Source organism: Limulus polyphemus, unplaced genomic scaffold, assembly GCF_000517525.1.
Source record: "Limulus polyphemus unplaced genomic scaffold, Limulus_polyphemus-2.1.2 Scaffold4567, whole genome shotgun sequence".
Lineage (NCBI taxonomy): Eukaryota > Metazoa > Arthropoda > Merostomata > Xiphosura > Limulidae > Limulus > Limulus polyphemus.
In genome coordinates, this window is record NW_013670177.1 from 28312 (window position 1) to 40602 (window position 12291).

The following is a 12291-nucleotide window of genomic DNA, read 5'->3' on the forward strand; positions in this document are numbered from 1 at the left end:
GTCTTGTTTCTTTAGTTTTGGTGTCCATACTGAATGCGACACCGTTAAAGAAACAAGACAGAACCAATCAAAACATTCGACACCGCTAAAGAAACAAGACAGAACTAATCAAAACATTCGACACCGCTAAAGAAACAAGACAGAACCAATCAAAACATTCGTCACCGCTAAAGAAACATAACAGAACCAATCAAAACATTCGACACCACTAAAGAAACAAGACAGAACCAATCAAAACATTCGAGACCGCTAAAGAAACAAGACAGAACCAATCAAAACATTCGACACCACTAAAGAAACAAGACAGAACCAATCAAAACATTCGACACCGCAATGTCTACGCTCTCCGACTTGATAATGAAACAGAAGTTTATCTATTTTTACAACTAACCAAGAAACACAGATATAAGTATTGTCCTTTTCGTTTGTTTTAGGCGCCACGGGTTTAATGTTAGCCACCATGATGGCAGCATTAGTGACGTCACTAACTTCCGTGTTCAACAGTAGTTCCACATTGTTTGCTATCGATATATGGATTAGAATACGAAAACAAGCGTCCGAAATGGAGGTTCTCATTGTTGGACGGTAGATCTTTTACATTTTAATTTCAATTATACAAATCTATTAGACATATATATATATATTTCTTATTACTCGGGATGTGTTCTTAGTCGTTAGAAATATCAGAACAATGGAAATAATTATGAGAACAGTAGGAAAAGGGAAATAGAAAGCAAATGTCATCCTCGTGTGGAAATAAATTGCACTGTAGTGTAGTCACGTGTTGATACAACCAGTTCCGCATCAGTACAAAATCTAGAAACGTACAGGCAGTCTTAAAATGTGCCCAGTAGTAGTATTGTGATTGTAGTTATAGCTATCAGGGATGAAATATTACATGACCAGCAAATTGGAAATCAGAGTTTTTTGGCTGGTGAAATATTGCGACAAGACTTCATGTTTCAGTAGGAACTGTATGCAAGATTCTGAAGAGGACATTGCGAAATTGTCTCAGAGAATATTCATTACAAAGTACATGTGACCGTTCAATACAGACCTGGAGAATAACCTTGCTGTATATACAGAACCGGAAAACAAACATGAGCGAGGAGTTGCCTCGTTGGACGTGTAGCGGTTAAAAAACAACAACAACACACTGCTGAAAAGAGGAAACTAAATTAAAAGTTTGAAATGGATATTGAAGAACAAACATTTGGAGACGTGTGTACATTTTCCTAATGAATCCAAGTCCGAATTGTTTGGTAGCCATCAACGATTGTTCGTTCAATGGAAAAGAGAGAAGGATAGTGTTATAAACAATGAACAATATCCACAGGGAAGCACGGTGAGGGATCGGTATAAGTTTGGGATTGTATCGCATCCAATGGTATTCATAATCCACACAAAACTGATGTTACCCTGACAAACATATACATGGTGAGGGATCGGTACAAGTTGGGGATTGTATCGCATCCAGTGGTATTCATAATCCACACGAAACTGATGTTACCCTGACAAACATATACATGGTGAGGGATCGGTACAAGTTTGGGATTGTATCGCATCCAATGGTATTCATAATCCACACAGAACTGATGTTACCCTGACAAACCTATACATGGTGAGGGATCGGTACAAGTTTGGGATTGTATCGCATCCAATGGTATTCATAATCCACACAAAACTGATGGTACCCTGACAAACATATACATGGTGAGGGATCGGTACAAGTTGCGGATTGTATCGCATCCAGTGGTATTCATAATCCACACAAAACTGATGTTACCCTGACAAACATATACATGGTGAGGGATCGGTACAAGTTGGGGATTGTATCGCATCCAATGGTATTCATAATCCACACAAAACTGATGTTACCCTGACAAACATATACAGATTCCGATACACCATACCATTCCTCCAGAGAAATTACTCATCAGGTAGGAATATATATCTTCCATAAAAGATAATGATTCCAAGCAGATGTAGTAAAATGATATCTTGGGGCCAGTTAAATACTCACAACCATGGCTTGGCCTTCACAAAGTCTTGATGTGAACATTCTTAAAGCTGTGTGTGTTTAGGAAGAACTTAGACGACCAAACAACGTGGCTGGATTGTAGAGTCACAAGCATATATTCCACGTTTGATCAAGTCCACGACACTATGAAAACAAGGTGTTTAAAGCAAAGTGCTCACATATAAAGTACTAGTGTATTATAAAACTGTATTATTTATTTAATATTATAACGTTTTCTACCATTAACTTAGAATCTCCCCCTCACCTTAACCAGAGTGGCAAGGATCGAACGTAAAATATCCCGGGTTCTACCCGATTTTGGTGAAACTTACAAAGGATGTAGGGTGCGATGAAATATGACAATTACAATTTACACTTTCCAACCTACGACTGGTCACATAACCATAATTAACGACAGTATTTCTCCTGGTTTAACCGACGGGTCCTCTACGGGAATTTTCTTCTTCTTCGCCCATCGTTGCATCTATTTTTTTTCAGACCGGAGCCCAATTTATCTTGAGCAAGTAGCACGAAGTCCGGCTGACCATTGCTACTCTCTGGCACGTCACCATCAATCACCAAGTTTGGAGACATTCGACTCTCAATCTGTGCAGCCGCTGTTGGTTCGATCACAATGGACTTTTTGGCAACCCTTCTCGAAGCAAATTCATCCATCAAACCCAAAGTTGCTGTGAGGGCATTTAAAAATCGGTGTGGTACCGACAAGAGGGTAGTGATAATAGTTGTAATCTTCCGCCAGATCAGAAGATCAAGAACAAGATCTCCAACCCCATAATGATCAAAGACTGTATAATTTAATCTGAAAATCAAAAACAAAAAAGAACCATTTCGTACGTGTGACTGTTGCTAGTAAGGAGGTACGGTCACTCTAAATCCCGGTGACCTTTTGACTGCTCATAATTCCCGACCGAAGCACGTCACCATCAAATGGATTAAATATTTGGATACAACAGATTCTGGACTTTCCAACGGCGGATGCAACACCCCCAAGAAAGAGTTACCGTAATTTCTTGTTCCTTACCCTGCCACCCAACAACATTACTTCACCCCTGGTTGAGGGAGACATCCTGTGTGTTAATAAGTTCAAATATAGTTTATTGCTCGTTTTTGTGTCTTCTAGTTGTGATACACTTGGACTGTTTAATAATACTTTCTATTACTGTACGTCAGTCAACAATTTCAAGAATACGTTTCTTCTTCTTTTGTACTATTCTTATTGAAATTACAGGGTGTTTGTCTTATTCATGACGGTTGTGAGTATACTTTGGATTCCAATAGTACAGTCTTCCCATAGCAGTCAACTGTACCAATACACACAAAGTGTAACCAGCTACTTAGCACCTCCTGTGTCAGCGATTTTCATCTTGGCTATGTTTTGGGAACGAATCAATGAACCAGTAGGTTTAATTTTTACTTGTTAACGCGACTAACCTCAAAATGTAAGATATTTATGTTCTTTGTATTAGCACGGTAAAGTCAAAACATCAGTGCATATATATATATATATATATTTTAATCCTGTACTTTTATGTTTGGTGACAAATATTGCCCGTAAAACTCTGTCAGTATTATATAACGTATGAAACCAAAGGACCTCTTTGTAGTTCCTTGGATATGAAGAATCTTATTCTCTTATTGGCTGTATTTAGGATATCGCCAGCTATTTAAAATGATCGTATCACCAAATAACATTTTTATTTACCTCACTTGTAACTGGCCTATAAAGGATTTCCAGTATAAGTAACGTATCATTGCAAAGTTTTGTAGAACATGGGAAACTAGAAAGTAAGTCTGAGCTTAAGTTTATCACTGGACAGCAGCTAGGGTTAATTCTGGAACTTGTAGTTCAAGAATTCATAAAACAACTTTCGTTATGTTACTAAACTTTTCAATCTTAGTTTTGCCTAATAATCGTTTTTTAAAAAAAACAATATAAACCATTATAACAGTAGCTTCTTGAGCTCCGTGCTAGTTTATTTAACGGGAGTAAATTGCTTGTCTAAAAAAAAAAAAAGGCCGTTTTTTAAGTGTATTTTCTTATTACGTTTGTCACATGTTTGACATTGATTCTCAACAGGGTGCCTTCTGGGGGTTGATGTGTGGCCAGGTAATGGGAATCATTCGTTTTGTACTGGATTTTGTGTACCAGGAACCACATTGCAGTAGCAGTCAAAGAGACAGTCGCCCCGGGATACTCACCGAAATACATTATCTTCATTTCGCTTGTATTCAGTTTCTTTTTACAGCTTTTTGCACCGTAACTTTCAGTCTTCTGACGAAACCTATCGATAAAAAACATGTAAGTTCTGAAGCATAAGTAAATTTGAGAACTTTATGATTCATATTTATAGGAAATTAACTAAGAAAGCTTCTGTTTGTAGGTGTTTTTTTTTGTGACTCACTCGGACTTGTTTGTACAATAAATCTCAATTTAATCAAAACCATAATGTTTTTGTTTTTTTAATTAACTAAGGAATTTATATTTTATACCATAAACCACGTGGTATCATGTTATTGATGACATATATGTTTTCATTAAGTTTTTTAATTAATTAATTAATTCTGCATAAAGAAACGTTAAAGGAGTTACAAAACCATTTATTAGCTGTGCCAATTCAACAACATGTGTGAAGTAACCCTAACGATAATTGAAAAACATTAATGATATTACGAAACCGTGTGCTTGAAATATTTACTGAAATCTACGCAGTTGGGCATGAAAGTTTAAATAAAGTTATGGTTACCTAAATTAGGAGTAAACGTTCATTACCTGTTTGCTGATTGTTTTACCTAGGCTTCATATGAAGGATTAAAAGGGTCTCCTTCACCGGTTGCATAGTCTCATTTTCGGCTTTACTTATTACTTTGAACATGATGAGGGTTGGGACCAAATGACATTCACTTAATGCATGCTAAACAATGCTTGAAGTGTCCTTGAAACTAGGCTTAAAATGTTCCCAATTTTCTAACAGTCGGTCCGACGTAAGCGCCCCCACACGTTGGGCAACAATATTCATAATCAACGTGTGACTGTTCAGAAACCTGGGTACGATATTTAAACCAGGAAAAAGAAAAGTCTGAATACACATTGAAGAAAAACTTGTAGCTAAACTATGGTTTATAGTTTACTCTTCAAGATTCGTGAGTCTGAAGTTGTGTACGGTAGAGAGATCATTACCTGTAGCTTTGGGACTCCATGGTTCAGTGACCCGAATAGATGTAATAGTTGAATGGTTTTATTGATGGTCCTAAAAGACAGGTACGGCGTAAGATTTTTCGGACTGTTTTGTAAGTTTGAGAAAACTTTTGTTACCTTACATAAATACCGTCTTTCTTTTCTAAGATATTGGTAAAACATTTTTCTAAAGTTTTTTCAGTCTTCAGACTGCTAATGACACTTTGAAGAAAGACAAACAATATCGAAACACTCAACCAAAATTTTTGAAGTCTGAAATTAGATCTAAAGTACGAGTTGAAAAAGCTTTACTTTGTTTGTTTTGAATTTTGCGCAAAGCTACACGAGGGCTATCTGCGCTAGCCGTCCCTAATTCAGCAGTGTAAGGCTAGAGGGAAGGCAGCTAGTCATCACCACCCACCGCCAACTCTTGGGCTACTCTTTTACCAACGAATAGTGTGATTGACCGTCACATTATAACGCCCCCCTCCACGGGTGAAAGGTCGAGCATGTTTGGTGGGACGGGGATTCGAACCCGCGACCCGCAGGTTGCGAGTCGAGCATCCTAACCATCTGGCCATGCCGGGCCTACAGTTGAGGAAGTAGATGAAAAGGGTTTTGTCTAGGGTCTTAAGATATTCTCTAGTACCGGGAGAACTTTGGTATCGTGACTATTTGGTTCCTTTTAAACCCTAGTTAAGAAAACTCAAAACTTGTGACATTTACCCACTTTGTAATGAAAGGTTAAATAATGTTAGAACACATATCAGCAAGATCACCCTTTCGTGGTTACAATTCTATAATGTCAGGCATAAAAAAAAAGGATTTATAGCCCTAAACACGTTCAAATCCGAAGGTAATATTGTCATTACTAAACAAGACAAAGAAAATACACAGCTAGTTATTTTTGGATAAAGATGACTACATTGATAAAGTCACACTAGTAATTAGTAACACTAAACTATTGAAAGACCATACCGCTTCAAAACAGAGCAAATTGATTAAATTCCTGATAGGCTTAAAGAAAACTAATGATCTGCATGATAATACTTATAATGATATTAGACCACTTGGTTCCCACGCTGGCACACTTTATGGGCTATCTAAGATTCACAAACCTGATTTCCCTATCAGACCTATTCTTTCTAACATGGGCCTTTTTTTTTTTTAATACAAACTCTCCAAATTCTTATGTTCGTCTTTAATTGAGTTTATTTTTAATAGTTACACAGCTTTGATTTTTCTGATAATTTTCGAAACATGAGGTTTGATGAAGACATTTATTTAGCCAGGTTAGATATTGAATCTGTGTTCACTAATCTGCCTCTAGATGACACATTTAATCTTTGTGTTAACCTTGTTTTTAAAGATAAGGAATGTGTTAACGGATTAAGTAGATAATCCTTTAAAAAAAACTGATGGAATTTGTCACGAAAAACTGCGTTTCAGTTTAAGAGTGAATCTTATGATCAGATTACCTGTGTTCTGCCCACCACGGGTAAGGAAACTCGGTTTCTAACGTTGAAAGCTGAAAACGAGACATTTTCAAATGAAGCTTATATTAAACAATCAGCAAACAGCTACTGAACGTTTACTCCCAATCCAGGTAATTCAACTTTCCTGAAACATAGTACGGACGACGTCACTATACGTGTGTGTGAAAAGCTTTTTAAACTTCTCTAAACTCTGCAAAGCGAAGGGTATTTCATTTCTCCAAGTCCCATCTCGTAAAGCAATGTCTATGTGTTAAGATTTCGTGTGTGAATTTTTTTCATTTGTTTTTAGACCCTGTTGAGTTTTAATACTTGCTTCCGATATTCAGGTTTTGAAAATTGTTAAATATGTTTTCGTGGTCAAAAGTTGAATTTTTCTTAACAGTTGTACCGACTGACATTTTGGACAAGATTCAGCGACAAGCAACGAATAGACATAGATAAAGAACACGAAATGCAGTCAAACAACGGTGATCAGGCTATAGCTCTAGAAGAGAGGAATATTCTTGAGACACAAAAACTTGAATCCAGTGAAATTTTAGAGAAAAGATCATTTATTAAAGGTAATTTTTTTTTACTTTTTTTTCCAGGTTTTATTCTGATGTTCGTCATTTTTCTTCCATACCTAGTTATCGGAATTGGGTTGTTATTATTTTCACTAATAAATTAGCGTAGGATGTATCCATATTTGCATATTGCCAACTGAGGCCTAGAACTTTCTACAAACTACGAGACGCTATGATGTAACAATGTTCACTTAAAGCAACGAGAAAAATACACAGAAGGTTCTAGTGATGTGACGTCAAATTACAACAATTCAACTACACACACAACGTACGACTCTTACCGAGTTACGTAACAAACTTGTGTAATAAACCTTTAAAATGATTAAGTTTTAACACTCTTGTTGTGAAAACTAAATAATCGTTAAATATTAGGTCACTAAATGAACTAAATAATAACTCTTACACCAAACAGTCTAGTATATCCAACACAAATGATCACGTGATATCAAACTCTGTGTACTTTGAACACAATAGCATACCGATACAAAATACGCTCTTTCATTCGATGTGTATTATTTTAACCACGTGTATTTGGTTATGTGTATTTTACTATTATTACAAGTTTGATTAAAACCATTGTCTGTTTATTATTCAATATACAACGACTTATGCTCGTAATTTTGTATGATTAATATCAAAAACCTGATTAAATCTACATACATGACCAAACAAACATACGTTGGTAAACACGACATCTTACAACTTACCGCTGACCCACTGGGAGACTATATATATATATGGGCTACCAAGTGAGGAAAAGTTAAGTTAATGAAAATGAAGTCAAATTGCTTGATTGGTAATTTAGCCGAAACGGGAGATATTTTAAAGTGTGTTTTACAGTTAACAAAGATAAGAATAATAATTTGACTTGTCAAATGGTGATCTAAAATATTTGAACCAGTCTGTGTGGACTTTGACAAAAAGGTAACAATTATTGAAAGTTCTGGATACACATATGGTAACCCACGGGGTAATGTAAGGGAATTTATCGCAAATTGTACAGTAAGAAACAGAGTAGAGAAAACTAATTCGTCTTGTCAGTTGGGTTCCAAAATAACTGAACTGGTATGTGTGGACGTTTAACAAGAAAATAGAATTATTTAGAGTTTTACATACAACTAATGTAACTAATGTGTAATGATTTTTTGTACATACGTTTGACTTGTTTTGAATATATTATTTTAAAACTAGCGGATTGTGTGCTGTCCTTTTATTGTTGACATTTATCGCCAACATATCACAGGCAGCTAGTGTAAAGAATCTGGCTCTATACAAAAACCTGACAATTAGATAATCCTTATGTCTTGGTGATGTTAATGAATATATTGTGCTATTTATATCACGCCCTCTGATAGTTAAATACTGACAAAGTTTACTCACCCTTCATCCTTGTTTAATTTTATAGGTCACACGACTTCCAACTACCATTGAGAAATTGGGCTAGTTGTCCCATCCCTAATCATAGTTTTCCCTGAGCTAATCTTTATTTTCACATTACAGAGAAAAAAATAGCTTAATGGACCATCAGAAACCGCCAGCCCAGACCTATTACATACATTTAAAATATAATTCAAAGCATAACACGGCAATTATACACTTATCCTACCAAATTTCATGGGACACAGATGGTTATGAATAAAGCATATCTATTGTTACATAAGTGGGAGGCAAGCCAAAATTTGGGGGGCAAAACAAAACATCTTATACACGTGTAATTTTGAAAGGACTTGTTATTCCCACCACCAAATTTTTAGCATGAGAAATTACATTGATCCAATGTTGGGTTTCAAATAGTACTTTGTATTGAATTTTGAAGCTCCAAAGTACTCACTGACCTTGGAAAGGATCAGAAGGTTTTTGACCATTCTTGGGTATCTAGCATTTGGGGGGGGGGGGTTACAAGTCCCTTTAGAATTTAATTGATCAATAATGAATAAGCACGAACTTACCAAGACACCAATTGGAACGATCATCCTCTTCGACTTTAAACCTATGTTAACCTTGTATTTGGAAACTTAGTAATGAACATGTCAACAACATCATTAAGATCAATAGAAAGAGCACCTTTCTCTGTGCACGCTAATTACTGTTAGAATCTTCAGTCTCTTATCTGCCGTATTGGTTCTAAAGTGATTTTTAATCAGTTTTAGCTTGCTAAAGCTCCTTTCACAGCTGGCTGTGCTAATTGGGCGAGTTATTGCTATCTGTATAAAATTCTAAAGTTTAGTAAAAGCCAGAAATAGGGGTTAGAGATGTACTGCAAACTCTTCGACTGCTCTAAATGTTGCACCTGAATGCTCATTCGTTCTCTTAGCTTACCTCATTTCCATTTGTATGTCTTCAAGATTGAGCCTATAGTGGGCTGCAAGGTGAATCTCGTATGGTGTTCAGTGTCCTAAGTGTGGTTAGAACTGCGAACGTTGAAAATGATGTACATTTTCCTCGTCACATCTGTACGTTTGCAACTCTGCTAGAAGACTCTCAGTGAGATCTGCTGCTTTCATATAATCTAACTTGGACCTTTGCAGCTTATCTGACGCTCCTTTTTCTTCACCTAAGATGTCATTCACAAACTGCATACATATATGAATTTCTGGTTGCACCAACGTAGATTGGACATTTAATGCACAGTCTTGATTGCTGGCACTTATGTCAACATGCCTCAGATATTTAATAAAACAGTCAGACCTTGCTACAATTGCACCTCCAGCATGCACCTGGCAAGCCAATCGTGTTCCAACATTGTTTTAAATTCTATAGGCTTTTCATATGGGTGCATGTCTTTTTTTCTTTGAACTTGTGTGTGTGTGAACATTAGAACCACTTAAAATATTATAGTAAGTCTTAAGAAAAAAGTCAGAAAAAGAGGTAACAGATTTCACACTTTCTATGATGACCAAATTAGGACGATGTGCAATACTTCAGGTACGATTTGTTTTATTTTCTGTTGAAACCCAGAGCACTTGCCGCACATGACAGCAATGCCATCATATCCTTTACCAATCAGGTTTGTGATATTAAGTCCATTGTCTTTTAACTGCTCCAGAATATATTTGGCCAACGATTCTGAGTCGACTTCAAAATTCTCCATGAACTCTGAATCATTAAAATACCAAACTCATCTACTCTTCTTTGGACAGGTCTTTAGTTCCATCGACTAAGATAAAAAATTATTGAGCTTCTCTTATTTTCTATTTTATTTTGTCCAAAAATATATCACTGAGGACATACAAAATGGCATCTTGTACACTGCGGTGTGCATATTTCTCAATTGTTGTTAATTTATGATCTGGGAATAAGTCCTTAAAAAGTTTAATATTTCCATAAAGTTTCCTTTATTTTCAGCTGTGTCTTCTTCACGATGATTCCTCAGAGGTATTTTTTCGACAGCTGTAAGCCTGAACGTATCTCCAAGTATTTTGATGCATTCCCTATTTTTTCCACAATCGGTCAGTGAGCTTCATTAACACGATCTGCTAGTATTTTCTCATAAAGCTTTGATTCTAAATAAGCATTATATTTGCACACATTGTTCAAACGTGCATCAGACTGCTTGCATTTGAGAAGATTATTGTTTTTTAGAGATTCACCCTTTCACTTTTTCCACGTATTGAATCATTCAGACAGAAAAGCTTGCTCAGCTTGATATTTAGGGCCTGTAGTAAAATGGCGACAGAGAAAACAGTAAAACTTTGTGAGTAGATGCAAAATATTGAAGCCAAGGATATGCTTTATACCATTCAAGTATGAATTTTCGTCCATAAGTCTTTGGAAAGCAGCAGGGCTTATTAAGATCAGGTCGAATTGGTCCATTGTTGGGCATTTGGAATATGTTAGCCGGACCACCTTCGCCAAGAGTCGACCTAGGCAGATTTAATTTTCCACTGTTGCTGCTCGGTTCTCCAATGCTAGTGGGTTCGCCCAATATTTCTTCATTTCCTTGATCAGAAGTATCCACACTGTCTCTTTGGTTCAATAGTTTATCATCCTCTTTCGAGTTTCCAGGTATGACTATTTCATCTTCAGTCCTTTGGCACTTCTCGCTTCATCCACCTGTCTCCTTCATAGATTCATCTTTCTGAGAATCCTATGATTTACGCGGATACTTGCAGATTTTTCTGATATTCATTTTCTCAATAGTAAGACTTGATCTGTCTATACGTAACAATTAACAACAGTAAAATGTATCATTTAAAGATACCCGCGACCTCTTGACCTAGAAACTTGAAGAACAACATCGTAACAAGTACAGAGGCGTAAAGTAAAAACGCTTAGGATAGCTTGGTATACAACAAGCTCGTGCTTGTCACAACTGTTCTTCTGAGAAAGGCAGGCCTACGTCTCTTTTTAACCCTTTTGTAGGGGATGGGGCAGTATAATATTGTCATTGCTCAGGCAAAGCATAATATTTACAGCCTTTAATTAGTTACAGAGATATCAAATAGAAAATTAGACCTCTCTTGCCACGCCCACCTGTCCGTCTTCCCTTTCAGAACTTGCCAATAGTTTTCTACGACTTTTAACCCTATATTATCCATAATCAATATAAAACCAAGGGTTCCTTCATTGAAATGGCTATTATTCTACTTTTTTTTTCTTAATAGTTTCGAATTAAGTTTACTTTTTGTTCCTACGGGAAACATTTCGACCAGTTTTACTTAAATTTTAACGACGTTTGTGGTATAATTAGAAAGCCATAAAAAATTGTGATAGTTATGGGACACATTCTCCTTTTTGCATCTTATTATTTTGTGTTCTTTCGAGCATTATTTAATAAAAAAATAATTACTTTGTGCAGTAGTACCATTAGTATAAAAAGTAGGGTTAAAGGGAATATCTATTATTGTTGAATATATCTGGTTGTCTTCAAGTATACACGAAGAAAATAACATCCAGTAAAACGGTAGTGCGTGTGTCAACGTGTTTTCTTGTTATACAGATTAAATTTGCTCTACTTTTTTCTTTGTTTTTGAATTTCGCGCAAAGCTACACGAGGGCTATCTGCGCTAGCCGTCC

At 36.2% G+C, this 12291-nt stretch overlaps 1 protein-coding gene across 1 annotated transcript in view; it reads left to right on the plus strand.

The window, feature by feature from the left end:
- The window catches only part of LOC106471359 (sodium/glucose cotransporter 4-like), a 27991-nt gene that overhangs the window by 13531 nt on the left and 2169 nt on the right, over window positions 1–12291 (plus strand). Inside the window, exons 4-7 of the mRNA XM_013931959.2 lie at window positions 435–585; window positions 3270–3438; window positions 4119–4340; window positions 7095–7272. Coding sequence (XP_013787413.1) covers window positions 435–585; window positions 3270–3438; window positions 4119–4340; window positions 7095–7272 — 720 coding nt within the window. The remainder of the gene's footprint in view (window positions 1–434; window positions 586–3269; window positions 3439–4118; window positions 4341–7094; window positions 7273–12291) is intronic.